Raw genomic sequence first — 21,382 nt, 5'->3', positions numbered from 1 at the left:
TGTTGAGAGCTGCTGTGGTTTTCATTAATAAACAGAAAAATGCATTATTTCTTTAAAAACAGCTTCTCTTAGTATATTTTTATTTATGTAATCTTTATATTGTTAATATTGATTTTATGCATCATATAACATTAAAAGATACAATTTTGTAATCAACGTTTTAAACAGATTGCATTTTTAATATTACCTGAGGTTTAAAATGAATATTCAATGAGGTTCAGGGTTAATAACTCATGTTGATATTTTCAAATTGTTTTCATTTGTTGTATAGATGAGCTGCTGTTCAGTTCACTGGTGTAACCCCGGGCTAGTACAACAACAACACAGTGTTTGAGAACACAACAACAACACAGTGTATGGTGGTGCAGGGTATACAGAACAGCCTCTGCTGTGTACGGAGGCTCAACTCTCACTATACCTCCGGCACTGACGGAGTAATAAAATTGTTTGCACATATATATTTTGCTTACAAAATAGTCATTCCGGGAACAAATTAAATATAAAATAAAGAAAGTGTTCGTAAATATATATTCTGGTTTTTTAGGAATGGCGATATATCTCTCTTTTTAACGTGGTCTATGGGATATTCATCGTTGTATGCCGAGTCCATTCGCGCCTGAATCTGATCCTATCAGGATTCAGACATGTGTTTGGTGTCTTTTTTGAACCAATAGAAATTGCTTGGCGGAAACATCTACCTATCTTTCTATTTATCTCATCATCCAATTAGAGATATATATATCCTTATATCGGCGCTATACACTAAATGGAAATTTTTACTTCTACTCAAGGTTATAATGCAAAGAAAGCTATTTCAGAGGTGTGCGCATCTTTTGTACTGCAGTGTACTGTCTCTGGACGGTAATCTAACACAAGACGGATGTCGAAGCCTGACATGGGATCCATCTTACGCATAACAAATCAATGAAATATTCTGGTCATTAAAAACAATTATGTGAATTATCGAAATGATCACAATTTAATGCTTTTAACCTCCTCGGATACTAAACGAACACTGATGCATCTATTCTTGTTTACAAATTTCGCCCAAAGAGAACTGGTTTCAATATGTACGCAGAGTATACGCAACTGCAATTAACTTTCCTTGCAATATAACCTTGCTTCTACTGAAACTGCAATGAAGCATGCATAGACATTTTCAGTCAGCGTATTTTTTTCTCCTTTCATCCACTGATTATTCGAAATTGAAATTAATAGTCTAGGGAACAGACTGTATTAATGTACTCTACTGCATATAATTTGTGAACATTTACATGATTTGTACACTTTGAACTCCCTTTCAGACTGAAAGGGACTGAAAAAATTCATACCGAGAGATTCTTTTAATTCCTCTCTATATATTCTATTCTCTATGCCCAGGACCCAGAAACATGTTTTACTGTCTTTCATTTTTAACGACAATTTTTAAGATTGCCTTGAAGGCCATGTCATTATGCATGAATAGTACATCTAAGAATTCTGAAATTGTTTAATAAGTTTTAAGAGAACACTGAATTGAACTGTAGAAACGTAAAATATGAAAATATCCTTTAACACTCAAAGAAACCGAACAACTTCAGAGGAAGTGTTCGCAAAAAATGAAACCCCAATTCATCTAGGCTTACGGCGAAAAATAAGCGCTTTTGATCGCTACTAATCTTACTTCATATCTGTTGCGTCTATAAGGAGAAAATTGATAAAAACGACTTATGCTGAAGAACGTAGCGTCGACATACAAATTCAGAGAGTTGCAACATTCAACTCTAATCGTAAAATAATCAATTTAATTCCAAACAAATCATTCAGATATTACAAACAATAGTTGTCGATTATTTTCGACGAAATTCATATCTAGTTAATATTTTAATACTTTACTGACGCTGGATTTTCGAACATTTCTGGAAAATATGGATGTCGTCTTCATTATCAAAAATCCTCAAAACAGGAATAAATGTTTTTAAGATCATAAAAATAAAAAATGTTATGAAATATTAACTATATACGAATGCGTCGAAAAATTATCGATGACTATTGGTTGTAATATCTGAATGATTTGATTGATTGATTCATCTATTTACGATCCGAGTTGAATGTTGCTTCTTTCTGAATTAGTATGAAAGCTACGTTCTTCAGCATGAGTCCTTTTAAACAATTTTATCCTTATAGACGCAACAGCTATAGAAGTAAGATTTGAAGCAATCAAAAGCACTTATTTTTCGCCGTAAGCTTATACCCCCTTCAATTTTTCACGAACACTCCCTTTAAATAACGTCGACAAACGCTTTTCGGACAAACGATTTTTTTGTCCTTATTTTTGATCATTCTTTCCACGTTACACTAAAGTTAGATTTAGTTAGATTCAGATGTTTTAGTCATAATTTCTTTTACACGATGTATAATTACTGAGTTTGAGTGCATAGTCGACGTTCAAAATCAAGAATTTGTGTAGGTACGTTTTCAGAATCGTTTTTTTTTTTTTAATTATTAAACGACGAAAAATATAGTAAAAATTATTAAGTAAACAAATAAGATTGGTGAGGAACACAATTCTCAAAATAAATTTGTTAATAATCAATGCTAGAATCAATTATTTCGTTTTCATTATTATATTGCATTTCTTATTTTCTAAGAATTTATTCACAGATATCCGATATCTACAAATTCTTCAAATGTCGTCTTTTCAATAATAATTCCAGAAAATCTGCAGAAAATCTTTGTAAATAATGATAAACTAGAATAATGAGAAAATAGAAACTAATAATTGAACAAGATTACTCATTTTCGATGATAAGATTAATTTTTATTTTCTCAACCTGTTCCTAAACAACTAATTAGTTTACTGTAGAATTTTGTTTACATTTTTTGTCGGTGTTATTTAATAATTTAAAAAAAACAATTCTGAAAACGTATCCACCCAAAAGTACGATTTTGAACGTCGACTTCGCACGTAAACTCAAGATTTACAGATCTTTGAAAAGTTTTATATGTCTCAAATGAATCCTAAAGAATTTGTCCACAACGCTGCATACTCAGTTCAACAGCCTTACATAGCCGTTAGGTCCCTTTAAGACAATTATTATTCCTTGAGATTGTTTCTGTCATGAAGATTAAAAACAAACTGTTTAGTTTATATTTAAAGTGTATAAAAGCGCATAAATTTGATTTCTCTTTTAGCATTTAGTGAATTGCTCAACAATTGAAACATGATCCTTCAAGGTTAAATGGGAATATTTTTAGATTTTAAAAATATACAGGGATTAAATAATGTGGAAGGAAGCCATACAAACATGTTTTGAATAACACGTTTGTTATTATGCATCAAGTTATATAATATAAATGCATCTATTTTTGAATGATCTCTTTATGTAAGTTTTAAACTTATTTATTGATTTTCATTATTATTTTAAAAATAATCACATTGTGATCTTGTCATAATTGATTCTCCAGTTGATCCTCCATTTTATTCTCGTGCATTTTATTCTCCATTTAATTCTCCATTTTATTCTCCATTTTATTCTCCATTTTATTCTTCATTTTATTCTCCCTTTTATTCTCCCTTTTATATTCCTTTTTATTCTCCATTTAATTCTCCATTTTATTCTCCATTTTATTCTCCATTTTATATTCCATTTTATTCTTCATTTTATTCTCCCTTTTATTCTCCATTTTATTCTCCATTTTATTCTCCCTTTTATTCTCCATTTTATTCTTCATTTTATTCTCCCTTTTATTCTCCCTTTTATATTCCATTTTATTCTCCATTTAATTCTCCATTTTATTCTCCATTTTATTCTCCATTTTACATTCCATTTTATTGTTCATTTTATTCTCCCTTTTAATCTCCCTTTTATATTCCATTTTATTCTCTATTTTATTCTCCATTTTATTTTACCCTATCAAACAATTCAGAGGCGTTTACAGGGTCAGCTAAATCTCTGTTTTAAAAGAAAATTTTAAGTCTCCCCCCTTGGACAAATTCCTGCAAACGCCCCTGAAACGATTTCTTTCATCTGAAAGTAATTTGTCCTTACTATGTTGTCCTTTTCTTTACTTGTCCCTATATTGTCCTATACCCCTTATTTAAACTACACTTATTTTGTCCTAAACTTTATTTGTCTTTTATCTTAGGAACATGTGTCCAACACTCATAATTCATCCATCACATCAATTGTCCTACGTTTCATTTGTCCTACTCATAATTTAGCACAAAATTGTTATATTATATCCTACTCATATTATGTCCTTCTCGTAGTTTTCTAATCATAATTTGTCCTAATCATAATTTGCCCTACTTATAATTTGCCCTAATCATATTTTGTCCTAATCATAATTTGTCCTAATCATAATTTGTCCTTATCATAATTTGTCCTTCACTCAACCATTTAGAATTATTCTTGTTATAGCAGCAGTGCTCGACATAGTGATGTGCTCACAGTTAACTAAAATTAACATCCTTGAAAAAAATCTAAAAATACTTTTCTAGAATTTTCAGAATGATTTTGACTTTAACTCGTTCCATTATCAATGAAAAATCCAATTTAAAGATTTTATACTTACAATAAGGCAGATTGAAAAAAGATTTTATGCTTACACAAAGCTTAAAATACCAAACTTGAACTACAAGGTGTCCCAATGAACCGTGTTAGGTACTTTCCCAAGGGTATTTTCCCAAAGGGCGACTTCCCATGTATCAATTTCCCAAGTGGCAACTTCCTAATAGTGCAATTTCCCAAGCGGCAACTTCCCAAAGGGGAGGCGAGGCACTGTGAGCCGCCGCAGGCTGCAATTGGGACACTGCGGATAGGATGGGCTAGAGACCGAGTGGGGCCGAGCTCTGAGGCTAGGACAGAAATATGGGAAGTTGTTGCTTGGGAAATTGCACATTTGGGAAGTTGCCACTTGGAAAAAATACTCTTGGGAAAATGCCTTCAGGAAATCACTTAACATACAATAAACATGGTAAATTTGTATTCTGTTCTAGTTCAGAATTTGTTTGTTTATGTTTTGATTACATACTGTTATACCTAGTAAAATAAGAAATTCTTATTTACAAACACAGAACAGTTAATTCTTAACAAATACAAATTCAAATTCGTCTTATAATTCCATTGTTTATTTGCAGACACCTTGTAGTATGTTAATTCTGACAATTCTGACTTGATTAGGTTTCTTAAAAAAAATCGTACTTCAAAATTAAAATATTAAAATATTATTGAACTCTGAAAGTAAATATGAATATAAAGAATGACGATCAAAAACATTCTTGTCCAGATTGCAATAAATACACCACTGTACAAGATTACATTATCACACTAGTGTAAACTGTACAAGATTATAAATCACACACACTTGTGTACACTGTACGACATTTCATTGTCACAATAGTGCATACACTGTACAAGATTACATAATCACACCAGTGTACACTGTACAAGATTACATAATCACACCAGTTTACACTGTACAAGATTACATAATTACACCAGTTTACACTGTACAAGATTTCATAATCACACCAGTGTACATTGTACAAGATTACATCATCACACTAGTTTACACTGTACAAGATTACATAATCACACCAGTTTACACTGTACAAGATTACATAATCACACCAGTGTACACTGTACAATATTACATAATCACACCAGTGTACACTGTACAAGATTACATAATCACACTAGTTTACACTGTACAAGATTACATAATTACACCAGTTTACACTGTACAAGATTACATAATCACACCAGTGTACACTGTACAAGATTACATAATCACACCAGTTTACACTGTACAAGATTACATAATTACACCAGTGTACACTGTACAAGATTACATAATTACACCAGTGTACACTGTACAAGATTACATAATCACACCAGTGTACACTGTACAAGATTACATAATTACACTAGTGTACCCTATACACTGTACAGTGGACAAGATAACATAATCACACTAGTGTGCACTTAATCTCTTTGTTTACACTGTACATTATTTCATCGTCACACTAGTGTACACAGTACAAGATTACATAATCACACTAATATAAACTGTACAGTGTACAAGATTACATAATCATTTCATTGTCACACTAGTGAACACAGTGTACACTGTACTGTGGAAGCTTGATTTTCTGAAGATTGAGCATAGATTTTAAAATCTTAAAATATTTTGTAAATTTTTGAAAATTTCTTTTTCAGCTAAATTTTTCTGAATTTGAATCTTTAGTTGATATTGATAACTTTTTATGTACATTTAAGGAAGCCTTTACTTATGTAAGTAGAGGACTGAGAAAACTCAACCAAAAAAGTTGTATTAAAATTGTAATTTTTCATCACACAAAACCGTTTTTTTTTATCAAACAATTACAAAAATGTGTTGTCTAAACAAAAGATCAAATTTTCCATAATGTTTTTTTTCGTAAAATAATTAACAAATATTTTTTTAGCGATCGATTTTTTCTAGGTTTTCTCAGGCCCCTGTAGAAGCCTAGAGATTAAGCAACTAAGCTCTTTATACAGCAACTAAAAAAAGCTCCTGCTCATATCTAACGAAATTATTTAATACAAAAGTACATAAATCCTTTTTTGTGTACGCAAGAGAAAATTGTACACACAAAACTAACATATTTGCATAGTTTGACTTTACTATTTAAATATTTGCTAACAGGGCATTTATGTTGCAAGACTAAAATTGTTCTGTGTCAATTGGAAGGACACTGGTGAAACCATAAAATATGGAAAATAACTTGTTTAGTGTTCCTCTCTTCAGTTGTATCATTAACTGTAGAATCTTCACTGTTTTCTTTCTTGTCTTATCTGACAGTTTTGTTAGTTTTCGAGGATTTTTATGACTAGAAACCCTGAAATCCAGATTTGTAATTAATCTGATAACAATTTTTGTTTTGATTTGATCTGTGTCCGGACTCTGGACTAAGGACTTGGTCAGGACTAGGGACTTGTAGGTCAAGACTAGGAAACTATAGGCCAGTAAGTAGTCTGTAAAGTAGTCGTGAAAATTTAATGGAGGATTTCAATAAACAAAATGGAGGTTTTTTAAACCAATTGGAAGTTCTTAAAAACAAAATGGAGGATCTAAAAAACAAAATGAAGGTTCTGTTAAACAAAATGGAGGTTTCCAAAAACGTCACTTGAGTGTCTGTTAGTGTTAACTTGAAAAATATCGACTAGGTTCTAGGTTACTATGTATGCAGCGCCAATGCCCAGACTTCGTATCAGCATGTTAGCTGATTTATTTTATTGTTTTGCGAGGAAATTCCTGAAAAATTAAATCAATTGGAGATCAAAAACTTAAAAATATTTCAAGTTTTACCCTTTTTAGAATTTACAAAGACGGTAGATGTTATTTAAAGTAAAGAATGACATGTCTGATTGACAACGGTACCCTTTAAACCTTTGCCTTATTCAGGATGGAGTTTTTAGCTTCCTCATTGTTACTCATGGAGCTTTAAACTGAAAGGGGATTGTTGTGAATAGAACATGACGAAATTACGTACACAGTTAAAAAATTTGAATTGATTTAATGCCTGAATTTTTTTCCGATCTAGAAGAACGGAAAATTTCGTTGTTGAACACGTTGTCGTTTGAGTTGTTGTCGGTGAGGGGATGAAACACCTTGAGGTGGCCTTGTGGATCCAACATTAAAAACCCGATCACTTAATATACTGGACAGTTTGGAAATATATTCAAAGGGTTGAGAGATACTAGGCTGTCCTCCTTGTTGACGTTTAGCATACACAAGAGGTCGTCTTTGTCGGGGTTTAGGTGGATCGTAGCCAGGAATTGGCGTTTGATATTGAAATGGAATTGCGGGTTTTTCAGTGGTAGTGCTGGGTCTAGGAGTTGTAGATGTTGTAGTTGTGGTTGTGGTGGCAGTTGTTATTTCCGGTTTGTACACTGCCACATTTCCGCCCGCCACAGAATATTGGATTTCACCGGATCTAGCGGGTGTAGATTCAACAAAATCAAAAGGAACCTAGTTATCTAATATCATTTTTAGCTGTACTATTTATTTTCGTAAAAATAAACATTTTGGAATCGNGAGGATAAGCTGAAGGAATATGGAGGATAAGCTGAAGGAATATGGAGGATAAGCTGAAGGAATATGGAGGATAAGCTGAAGGAATATGGAGGATAAGCTGAAGGAATATGGAGGATAAGCTGAAGGAATATGGAGGATAAGCTGAAGGAATATGGAGGATAAGCTGAAGGAATATGGAGGATAAGCTGAAGGAATATGGAGGATAAGCTGAAGGAATATGGAGGATAAGCTGAAGGAATATGGAGGATAAGCTGAAGGAATATGGAGGATAAGCTGAAGGAATATGGAGGATAAGCTGAAGGAATATGGAGGATAAGCTGAAGGAATATGGAGGATAAGCTGAAGGAATATGGAGGATAAGCTGAAGGAATATGGAGGATAAGCTGAAGGAATATGGAGGATAAGCTGAAGGAATATGGAGGATAAGCTGAAGGAATATGGAGGATAAGCTGAAGGAATATGGAGGATAAGCTGAAGGAATATGGAGGATAAGCTGAAGGAATATGGAGGATAAGCTGAAGGAATATGGAGGATAAGCTGAAGGAATATGGAGGATAAGCTGAAGGAATATGGAGGATAAGCTGAAGGAATATGGAGGATAAGCTGAAGGAATATGGAGGATAAGCTGAAGGAATATGGAGGATAAGCTGAAGGAATATGGAGGATAAGCTGAAGGAATATGGAGGATAAGCTGAAGGAATATGGAGGATAAGCTGAAGGAATATGGAGGATAAGCTGAAGGAATATGGAGGATAAGCTGAAGGAATATGGAGGATAAGCTGAAGGAATATGGAGGATAAGCTGAAGGAATATGGAGGATAAGCTGAAGGAATATGGAGGATAAGCTGAAGGATCAGAACATTTCTCGACTTTGTTTTTTCTTCTAAGTAGTTGTAGTTCTAAAAATGTTGAGGGCGCATCTTTATAAATAAACCAGTCAAAAATTAGTGCAATATCTCAGCAAATTTGCATTAACAAAAGAAAAGTAGAAGACGGCAATCATACCATTGCTAATTCTTGTTTTCACTTTTATACATACTGCGACGACTGTATGAAAAATAAGCATAGTTATGTTTGATATCAGTTCCTGTGAGTCTGCAGTTAAAACATTTTCAGGGAACGAGTTGGTTTCTTCCTCAAGACCAGGAACATCGATACTCCGTTCCTTGAGATCAGGAACATCAATACTCCGAGCTAGGGTTGGAACGAGAGAGGACTCGTCAGGAACATTTTCATCCTCAGACTCAGTGAAATACTGAAATATAACAAATATACCAAAAAGTTGAAAAAAGTGCTCAAATTTAAAATTTTATTTAAAATAATTAAAAATAGAATTCGAAATTATTTTTATTTTGATAATTTTCAAAATCATTCCGAATTTTCCTTTTTTCTTTAAATTTTTCGAAATAAATTAAAATTTTATCAAAAACCAGCCTGAAAACAATTAGTTAAAAAACGTTATATTCGCAATAGTTCCTAGAAAATGAATCAAATTATATAAAAAAACGTCTTATTTGAAAATATTTTGGTCATAGTCTCAAAGAAAGGATGTTATGCCTTTTTTAGCCTTAAATAAAACATTTTAAAATTTCGAAAAGTTGACAAATTGCGATATTCAGCTGTTAGAGACACATACTTTGATATTCAGCTGTTAGAGACACATACTTTGATATTCAGCTGTTAGAGACACATACTTTGATATCCAGCTGTTAGAGACACATACTTTGATATTCAGCTGTTAGAGACACATACTTTGATATTCAGCTGTTAGAGACACATACTTTGATGTAAAGCTGTTAGAGACACATACTTTGATATTCAGCTGTTAGAGACACATACTTTGATGTAAAAAGTTTGGAAAAATCAATCATCTATATTTTCATAATTCGTTGATTACTGAATGAGTTGAATACTGAATGTTGATTACTGAATGTTGATTACTGAATGTTGATTACTGAATGTTGATTACTGAATGAGTTGATCACTGAATGTTGATTACTAAATGTTGATTACTGAATGAGTTGATTACTGAATGTTGATTACTGAATGTTGATTACTGAATGAGTTGATTACTGAATGAGTTGATTACTGAATGAGTTGACTACTGAATGTTGATTACTGAATGTTGATTACTGAATGTTGATTACTGAATGTTGATTACTGAATGTTGATTTCTGAATGTTGATTACTGAATGTTGATTACTGAATGTTGATTTCTGAATGTTGATTACTGAATGAGTTTTATTTTTATTCTTAAATTTTTTTGCTTTGAATTGCTTCTTTATAATTTTGGTTGCATGTGTAAAAATAATTTGACATTTTCTAAGTTAAAGGGTGGTTCAACGTATCTTTTTGTTACAGAGTGTGTCATTATTGAAGCACACAGCAGCAGAACCTTAATAGAATCAACTGAACGCTTTTTATAATAAGGCGCGTCAAAATTGTCAATGTTTAGAATTTTCATCGATCATCAGATTAAAACTGATCGACTGATTGCATAATCACAACAGTTTAAACCATTTTAGATCTGTCCAAAAGCGTTCCATAAAATTCAAACCCACCTTTATGTCCTCCATGCAAAAATGGGTTATTTAATGTTCATTCCCGGGTCTACTTGATTATTTTTTTTATCTTTTTTTCCATCTCATAATCTGAGTTCGTTTCCCTTATGTCCATTTGACAGCCCAAATTTTTATTTTGAATAATTTTTTTTGTTTGTTTATTTTCTTGTGATTTTTAACAAAACTTAAAAAATTTTTTTATCGATTTTGATGATTATTATCGTTAGAACTGGCGAGGGTCAACCCAGACCGAAATATATTTTCAATAAATGTGGAACTAACATCTACTTTTTTACTCTACAGAGGTATGGGCCATCACCATCACCGAATTTTAAATCTACTTGATTTCTTTATATATTTATATAGAAAACGAGTAGAAGAATTTAACGATTCTATACAACTTCAATAAACCAAATTCGACCAAAATCCTGCAGCTTTATTCAGACATTTAAGAGCTGTAATCCAACTAAAGCGAAGGTTATTAAAACCAAACCTTTAAATATCGTACGTGCAATTCAGACTTACGATACAATGATTTCAGGAAAATCCGCAAAATTTGAAATTGTTGTTATTTTAAAATGCACTAAAAAGTATGTCACAACAACGACTGAAATAATCAAATAAAAAAATAATAAGGATAGGATACTCCTCTGTAAATGGAGAGTCACTTGATATTACGTGTACAGTCCCTTTAAAGTTTGTATTTCATGTTTATCTAATTCAAGCCAATTGTTATCCCTAAACGGAGTTAAATGTTGTAAACGCGCGAAGTAATACCCAGGATCCACCCTGTTTCTAAGCACGATTTCAAGTACAACTTGCTCATTTTTAATGCAATAAAATTCAAGTGACCCTCTCACACTGCTGAAAATGGACCATCAGGTTTCAAGTCAAAACACCTAAACTTTTTCTTTGGAATATATTTATATGCAAGCTAATGAGTTATATTCTCAATTTCAGAAAATGCCTCCTAGGGAATTTTGAGCAAATCAATTTTTAAGAAATTGTAGAAATCAAGTGCATTCAGAGGTCTTAAATTAAAAAAATTTAATTTCAAGACTTTAATCTGCTTCTTCTGGGCTTTTGACTATATTTTTTCAACAGTATATGACATGGTCTCCACATTTTTTTTATTTTTCTTTAACAGTCATGAAACTTATTGAGGAAAAAATCAAACCCTTAACTCAACTGCCTGGCTGTCAAAATGCGGCCCGAAAAAGTTTTTTTTATGTAATTTTTACTGATTTTACTTGAAAAAGTCTTTTTTTAGGCAGTAATTGGGCAATTATACAGTTCATTTTGATTTTTTTGCTGAAACATGTCTTATGACTATTAAGGAACATTCACAAAATTTGGGGACCCTGTCTTCAACGGTTCTAAAAATATCGCAAAAAAACACAGAATAATCTTGATTAATCTTTGAACCTACAGTTACGATTGAGTTTAGACTTGATTTCTATAATTTCTTTAAAATGGATTTAATTAAAATTCCCTAGGTGGCATTTTCTGAAAACTTAGATTATAACTCAGAAGCCTGCATATTAATATATTCCGAAAAAAAGTTTAGGTGTTTGACTTGAAACCTGATGGTTCATTTTCAGAAGTGTGCTCTATTTTATGAGTTTCAACATGCTTGATTCAAACGGTCGTACCTTCAAACGTTTTTAGATTAAATGTCTGAGTTAATTGCAAATCAGATACGTAACTTTTAAAACTAGTTTATATCATTTCTGCTCTAAGCAAAACATGGAGTTCATGTCTGTTTAATTTTTATCAATAAAACTTAACGGTTTAACCGGCAAAAGAATATGATTTTAATATATTTTTTCCAACAGATAAGTCAAGAAAATTTAAGTTTAGATTTGTCAAATATTAGTGAATACAGCTGCATGATTACACTTTAAAAGTTAAAAAATACAACAAGTTTCAAAAGTTTCAGTTTGCGAATATAAAGCCAATTTTATCTCCGTTAAAAGTTCCCCCCCCCCTCCCTCCCCGTTTTGCTTTTCTGCCCGATAATTTAGGGTTTACTATCAAATACAAAAGCCAGATGAATCGTTTATTCAAAGCAAAATGATTAAAAACAAAATGTATAATATAATAAAATCTTTAGAAAATAAAATATAATTGAACAAGAGAGCTTGGAGCTATATATCGACATGAATGAATCATGATTTGACCAAAAAAAAACGTTATTCAAAGAAATATTAAAAATCAAGGTTAAATATTCAAGTTACAATATTCTATTCAAAGTACATCGGCCTTGTGTAATGTATAAATACATATATTAAATGATATCAACTTCATCTACCTCAAGGGCATATATTATCCTTATATTTTGCAACCTTACCATGCAGATTTAACAGTTCTTTTCTCAGCAAGCATTGGAGTTTAATCACAAGTACAGGGAGTCTATTGTTTATTGGGACACCCTGTAGTTTGATCCCAACTACAGGGAGTCTATTGTTTATTGGGACACCCTGTAGTTTGATCCCAACTACAGGAAGTCTATTGTTTATTGGGACACCCTGTAGTTTGATCACAACTACAGGGAGTCTATTGTTTATTGGGACACTCTGTAGTTTGATCACAACTACAGGGAGTCTATTGTTTATTGGGACACCCTGTAGTTTGATCACAACTACTGGGAGTCTAATGTTTATTGGGACACCTTGTAGTTGATCACAACTAAAGGGAGTCTGTTGTTTATTGGGACACCCTGTAGTTTGATCACAACTACAGGGAGTCTAATGTTTACTGTCTAACTTCCATGCTTAATCATTTAGTAAACCATTAAAATACTCAATTGAATGTATAAACCAAAAGTCAAGCTTCATATCGTCATATTTTAAGAGTTTTGGGTCGTCTTTACGGTCTCATCCTTTGTGGTTAACCCTGTCTATCTCGCAAGATGATGGCGAGATTATGGTCTACGATATTAAGTTGTAAACATATCAGGGATAAAATTTGAGTTAGAGGTGAGTAATCAGTTCCTTTCTAGATATGCAATCTTGACATTGACTGATTTGAACATGAAAAATGCAATGTTCAATGTTCACACCCACTTTCCTGTGTCACGACCCAGCGGCGAACATGTTGCAAAAAACACATTAATTGAGGAGGAAGATGAGGTTGAACTCACGCAAAAAGAAATTAAGAACGTGCGTTGTCTCGTAGCTCAGCATACAATAGAGAGACAGTATAATTGATGATTTACCCTTATAGATGTTCAGATGTATTAATGATTAGATATATATAGATATATATAGATGTTCAGATGTATTAATGATTAGATATATATAGATATATATAGATGTTCAGATGTATTAATGATTAGATATATATAGATATATATAGATGTTCAGATGTATTAATGATTAGATATGACTTAATGTTTAAATTATGTTTTTCTCATAGTGAAACCCTATACTGAGGAATACGAAGACGACATTTTAGCAAAATTGTGTGTATTTGATTTTAATGTTTTACAATGTTATAGCTCGCAAATCAACCTAAAAATATTAAGTACACTGCAATTGCTGCGTTCATTAGACTTTTTATTAATGTGTGCACTCTACATTTAAAGGAACCTTAGATTAGTAAAATTGTTTTACATTTAAAAGAGTCCAAAATGTAAAGAAAGTAAAAGTTTAAAATGAAGCACTTTAGTTATCTCAAAATGAAATAAAATAGATACACAAATAAAAAAAACATTATACAACAAACAAAATTTAACCAGTTATGCACACTCCATGTAAAATACAAACCAAAATCGCATTTTTATAGAAATGTTCCAAACTAAAGCACAAAATACGTAGAAATGCTAAAACAAAGCAAACTAGCATGTACAGTGTACAGTGTACAGTGTACATACTTTCACTGCAAGGTCAATATACAAATATGTTGAACACAACACAATGGTAGCAAACAATAAAAGCGCCAAATTAAAGGTTAGGCAGGAATTAGGCACTTTTATCCAGGAAATACACTGCATATACTTAACCAAAGGAAACAAGGACAAGGCATCAAAATTGGGGGGGGGGGGGGGCGTGCAAGTGACCACTTCCTCCCCCTGACAAAAATTAGATTGTTTAAACGACAAGACATTAATTTTAGTTGGGATTGGAAATATTTTCGATAAACTTACAGCAAAAGTCTTGTTATCTTTTCCTCTAATGAGAACAAATAAAATGTCAAATATGACATTTTTCCTATACTCAAATCCGAAAGTTTTAAAGCCTAGAATAATACATCAACTTGAATTGATTGTCAAAAAGACAAATAAAAAGAAATCTTAATACAATATGAAAGCTTTGCAACCCATATCATTTAATCATACATTGGTAGGCGTTTACATTAATACAATGAAGACGAGTTTTTTTTAAAGTTTGTATTGTTAGCAAGCTTTTTTTCGAAATATAATAGAGAAGCTTTTTTAATTTACAGCTTGTCTTGACTGCTATGTTTATGTGTATCCATGCGGTTTAACAGCTTGGTAAAAATCAAGAATGTAAAGGAATATCGTTTTCATTGTATTGTTTTAATAGGCTACAGCTGTAGTTTTAATAACATATATATAAAACTTATAAATAATTGTAATACACTGTTTTATTAGAATAAATATTTAGATTATAAAAGGATCTATCCTTTTTTCTGGTCAAGCTAAGCTAACTGGATCACAAATATGTCCGAAACGTATCAGAATAAGCTTAGTCAAGATTTAGTTTATTGATCTACAAGCAATCAAATTGAAGAAAATGTAATAGACCTTATATTAGGTTTTCCACGTAAGTGGATTTTACTTGCGCACAATTACGAGCCCTGTAAACTCCGCGCAATTACGAGCCCTGTAGAAAAAGATATAAATACTAAGAATCTAGTTTTAATGGAAGAACACTGGGAAGAAAGTGAAGGTTTACTGAGTCTAAATCACCGTAAGTTTCGATTTTTCTTATGGATTGATAGACATCTATGTTGTGACAAATAGGTTAAAAATTCCTGCCATTTTTAAATGAAAAAATCTCCATAAAAAGTGAATATATATTTTATTAAATTTTCTATCGTCTACCATTAGTCTCTCTCTTTAAAACCTCAAGTACACCCCCCTCCCCCCCCCCTCCTCTTCCTACCAACTTCCTACCACAACAATTGTAAATTAAACGCAAGTAGTAAACTGCAATGCACTGATGCCCCAAGCATGTTTAGCACTTTAAAGACACAAACAACCATTCAAATAGTGCAAAAATATAGTCCCCCCTTTAAATAGCGCAGAATCTAGTCCCCCCTTTAAATAGTGAAAAATCTAGTCCCCCCTTTAAATAGTGCAAAATCTAGTACCCCCTTTAAACAGTGCAAAATCTAGTCCCCCTTTAAATTTTATAGAAACTAGACTTTTAGGGCGCTTTGCTCCCATCTTTTTTTTCTATTGTGAACATTTTCTCTTTTTATACATTGTAAAACAAAAAACAAAAAAAGTTCGCCGATTTTACAAAAAAAAAATTTCGTGGTTTTTCAAAATTTAATGAAAATTCAATTGATGGAGGTTAATTTTGAAATTTTGATCGTCCATAAACCTTCCCTGGGGTCATTTGAGGTCCCACACAAAATTATAATTCTTTAAGGATTTGTTTTTCTAATTTGATAAAATACTTCAAAACTTCAAGAATGAAAATATTTTTCAAATAAAAATTTAATATCTTAAATTCTTTCTATTTTATTTCCAAATCTTCGCCGTAACAGAAGAAGTTTCGACATCTTAAAAACGTTTGTCCCCTATGTAACTTTTCAAAAACGTTTGTCCCCTGTATAACTTTTCAAAAACGTTTGTCCCCTTGTAACTTTTCAAAAACGTTTGTCCCCTGTATAACTTTTCAAAAACGTTTGTCCCCTGTATAACTTTTCAAAAACGTTTGTCCCCTGTATAACTTTTCAAAAACATTTGTCCCCTGTATAACTTTTCAAAAACGTTTGTCCCTATATAACTTTTCAAAAACGTTTGTCCCCTATATAACTTTTCAAAAACGTTTGTCCTATGTATAACTTTTCAAAAACGCTTGTCCCCAGTATAACTTTTCAAAAACGCTTGTCCCCTGTATAACTTTTCAAAAAGTTAGAATGAAATCTTTAAGGAAGACAATGTAATGTTTTGTTTAGATAAACCTCATATGAAATAGAATTTTCAAATCCGCAAACTATTTTTTCCCGAAGCATAGAACGTTTCACAATAATTGATACAATGGGCTCCTTTAAACATCGACCAAATACACAAGAAAAAGTTTAAACAACGCACCTCTGCCCCTTTAGTAAAATAAAATGCAACCTATATAAGGCATTAAGTCTGACCGCGTCAACCATGTTGTACCGGCTATAGTCCTGTCCAAAGAGCTAGGTACAGTACAAACTAGGACCGGAAAGGTTGACCGGCTCGGAAATTCAAATGTACTACGGCTGCCCGTGAAAGGTTAAAGCGTTCAAAACAGTAATCACAAAATTCATATAGTTTCAACGAACACATGCCCAATTTCAATACACTTTAGCATATCATAATATCATACTTCTATTCCTTTCTATATTGTCATTTTTTGTGTGATACCCTAGCTGTATCCTGTATGTTGAATAGACGATGGAAAACTTTAAACAATTACTTTTTAAATCTTTAAATTAGTAATTAGAATCGTGTAGGTCATCATAAAAATAGTAATTGTATAATTACCCTTTGTAATTATATAACATTTAGACATTTTATATTTAAACGTTGTCGAATAAAATTAAAAATGGCAGACAAACAATTAAAATTCAAGATGTCGGGGTAAGAAAACATATGGCGAATTGCACTTTAGATAAAAGGATGGCCGAACACGGAAGCATGCATTTATAAAATGCATTACACACATGGGAGTCGAATAGGAAGCGGTACGTGTTTAGGAAAAGCAAGTTGGGCATGGAGTTCCCATAAAAATGAAAATTTATGACGCTTACTTATTAAACATCATCTTTCCTCAGTCAAAATTTGATCAAATGTTTTTGTTAATTTGAAGTTTTAAAAGGAGTTTAAGCTACAACTATTTCATTCAAATAGAAATAAAATTTTGTACAAAATTCCTGACATTAGATTTCAGATAAAAATGGTTGTATTGTAAATGTACCAGCCGACCAGAAATTATCTGTTTTGTGACCATAGAGAATAGAATATATGTATATAGAGGGGAATTTACTAGAAAAAAGTGTAAAACGGCCATTTTGTTGTACTGTTTCCATACTGCAGGTGTACTTCACATATTTATGCTATATAACCTTTTGGGCCCTGGAATATCAATTTATAGAAAATCTAAAATTAATGTTATAAAGAAAACCAAATTATGAAATAGGCTGGTTTCATAATTCACCAATGATCATTTCACAACTTTATGCCTTTCACTTTACAAACGATGATTTTCCGTTATAACTATAAATAAAATGATGGTTTTTATTCACTTAATTCATTATAAAGTTTATTTAACAGCTTTAAAAATTTCGAAATTGAAATGAATAGTCTAGGGAACATACTGTATTAATGTACTCTACTGCATATAATTTGTGAACATTTACATGATTTGTACACTTTGAACTCCCTTTCAGGCTGAAAGGGACTGAAAAAATTCATACCGAGAGATTCTTTTAATTCCTCTCTAATATACATTCTATTCTCTATGTTTGTGACACACAGTTATGTACAGTGTACATGGTTGTGAAGTACATGTTTTTACTTGGACCAGACATTATTTTTTAAGTATAATACATTGTTATCTTTTAAGTAACAGATTGTTATGTACACTGTTATGTAAACTGTACAGTGTACAATGTACATGGTTTTAAAGTAAATGTTTTTACCAGGACCAGAAATTATCTTTTTAGTGACACAATGTTATGTACACTGTACAGTGTTCATGAAGTCTGTACACTGTACAGTGTACAGACTTCATGGTTATAAAGTACGTGCATATTTTTACCAGGACCAGACATTATCTATTTTTTCACACAGCAATGAAACTCTATCTGTGGTTTTATTATTCACTTTAAAACGTTTATGATTTCATCAGTTTAAAATTATTTGGAGTTATTTTTATACGTGTTTATCTTAAGAGAAAAATACCAGCATCAGAAAATTGTTTATTTTTTTCATTTTACAAAAAAAATGATAAAAATCTGTTGAAATTTAAAAAAATTGCTCCAAATTGTGAATTTTTGTAAAATTATGAAGGACCGATGGTTTATTTCCCATGCATAGATTGTTTTTAAGATGTCAGTTTGATAAACCTTTTGAAATTAAACAAATCAAGGACAAACTGGATTCACATTCAATGCATGCGCGCTTTCTGTTCATAAATCTTTTCATGCACGCACGTTCAGCTACGAAAGTAAAAAAGCAAAATTTTTTCTTTTTTCTTTTCAAAGTTTAAAAAAGGATTCGTATTTTGTTCGAATTTTGATTTTATTCGACAAGAAATAGTAAATTAATAGATATATGTTGATATAAGCTCAGATTTTTGTACAGCTGTGAAAAGCGCGTGTTTCTTGGAATTAGAAGAAATATGACATAATTGTAAATAAAGCTTTTATTTAATTAGTTTTAAGTATTTAATTAATACTTAAAGCTGTAGGGCTTCCTAGAACCTCACGTTTTGTTTTAATTCTTAAAATTAAATAAAAATGGATATTTTATTTTTGAATTTAATCATTAACATTTAATGGTGCAGGTGAAATAGAAAAAAAGTGGGTCTCTATTTAAAAAAGTGGGCCTCTATTTAAATCTATTTAAACGCTGATTTTAAGAGTTAGATTCGATGTCTTTAAATAAAGCAATGCAGGCCCGTAGCTAGGGGGGCACATGCAGGCCCGTAGCTAGGGGGGCACATGGAGGCCCGTAGCTAGGGGGGCACATGCAGGTCCGTAGCTAGGGGGGCACATGGAGGGCAAATTATCTGAGACAGACAGACAGACAAAAAAAGGAAAACATGAAAAGAAGGAAACGAAACGTGAAAGAGAGAATTAAAATTTTTTTTTGATTTTGATTCAAATAGCTTCTCAAAGGCACTTATTTGGAAAAAAACGCAATGCAAAATAGGCAAAATTTCTATCTTAATAAACTATAATGTGTGATATTAAACATTTCCCCTTTTCGAATTTTAAGTATTGTGAATTGTGTGTGGCAATGGTGCGGAGTTTCTTGAACAAGTTAAATGTATCATAACATATCATGGTTTGCTGACCTATATATATTATATATATATATATACGTTGAAATTTGACAGAGCTTTCAACGCCCTGTTGCACACGTGGGCCACTGAGCACTGTTTTCAACAATATTTTATGAAAATCATGACGTAAACTTCAGCTTCATTGAATCAGCATGCAATTTTCCCCCTAATTAGATTTGGTTAGGGTGAAAACAGACATTTTTCAAAAGAAATTATTGATTAATTTGTTTTTTAATGATATTTTTTTTATTTCTTCAGACTTGTATTTAAAGAAAACGAATTTACGGTATAACATATGTAACGTGTACAATTTCTTCAAAAGTTAATGGTTAAACATCATAATGTCCCTGTTAGTGTCGAAAAAATATGTTACCTGTGTATCTTGCACAAAATTATAATGTGTGGGTGCTGGCCCACTTGCCCCATCATCAGCACTATCTAGCGGAAGATTCGAGAATCTTGCAATTTGATCTGGCGCCAAATTTTGCAATCGTCGCGAAATGGCGTGATGAAACATTGGATTTGGCGCCATTTCTTTCATCAGAATATTCTGCATGTTTGGATCAACGTGCTCAGAGAAGGAACTTCGATCCATGCGCTGCTTCTGCTGGGAGGACGGGTTGCAAATGCTCCGGAGAAAGCTTGGTAGTCCATGGGGGCATCCGGATTCAGATTTTTCTAATCCTGGAGTAAAAACATGTCACGAAACAAATCAATCTTGACTAGTTCAATCCTGATTTTACTGGAAACGAATTGGTATCTCTTGGCTAATGGATGAAAAATCAATTGACATTTAAATTAAGAATTTTCTAAATGACCTTTGAAAGAAACGGATTTGTTTTCACAAACTTTTTTCATCCTTATATCTTTGCTACCCTATGTCGTAGACCTTAATATTTCAAACTATGTTCTCTTTTTGAGTTTGCGGCAAAAACTCATTTTTTTTGTGTCGAATAACTTGAAACAACTCCTAGATCAGTGATGAAGCGTGGTTTAAGAAAAACTTGTTGATAAATCGAAAGATAATTCCATTGATTGTCCTTCAGATAGTGAACCAGGACACTATCAGAGAGAAATGAAACGTGACCTAAAGATTCATTTGGATTAAAGCTAAATGGTTTGTATACTGTGCTTCCTCAGTTATAGTAAAATTTACATTTCCTGTAAAACTGTAAAAAGCGAAAGAAAATTGTGTGCAATATTTGTTTATATTTTACTACTTGAAGCTCAAACATTGGTTTAAAAGGATGTATCGATTTGAATAGAATACAGGGTGATTTTTAAAAGTGGATTTTTTTCAATATTCACCAAAGCAAAACAAGGCACAAGATGTACCATGCAACAAAACGATAATTTTAAAATTTACTAACTCGTTATTACATGACATTTGATAAAGAAATTAATTGCTTCCAGCATTGTTAATCTTTCTTTGCTTAAGGAGGCTCTCGATCAAACAACTTCCAAACTTTGAACCCGATATTTAGACAATTTGACTTTTTTTACAGCCCATGGGGGAGGAAT

The 21,382-nt window shown here is 32.1% G+C and overlaps 1 protein-coding gene across 1 annotated transcript in view; it reads right to left on the bottom strand.

The window, feature by feature from the left end:
* Positions 1-5,822: 5,822 nt before the first annotated feature.
* The window catches only part of LOC111708734 (uncharacterized), a 38,762-nt gene continuing 23,202 nt past the window's right edge, over positions 5,823-21,382 (bottom strand). Inside the window, exons 12-15 of the mRNA XM_023482191.1 lie at positions 20,235-20,545; positions 9,152-9,319; positions 7,550-7,998; positions 5,823-7,281 (exon numbers count right to left, since the gene is read on the bottom strand). Of these exons, the coding sequence (XP_023337959.1) occupies positions 7,567-7,998; positions 9,152-9,319; positions 20,235-20,545 (911 nt within the window). The 3' untranslated portion in view covers positions 5,823-7,281; positions 7,550-7,566. The remainder of the gene's footprint in view (positions 7,282-7,549; positions 7,999-9,151; positions 9,320-20,234; positions 20,546-21,382) is intronic.

Source organism: Eurytemora carolleeae, unplaced genomic scaffold, assembly GCF_000591075.1.
Source record: "Eurytemora carolleeae unplaced genomic scaffold, Eaff_2.0 scaffold905, whole genome shotgun sequence".
Lineage (NCBI taxonomy): Eukaryota > Metazoa > Arthropoda > Copepoda > Calanoida > Temoridae > Eurytemora > Eurytemora carolleeae.
This window is presented reverse-complemented; position numbering and strand designations above follow the sequence as displayed.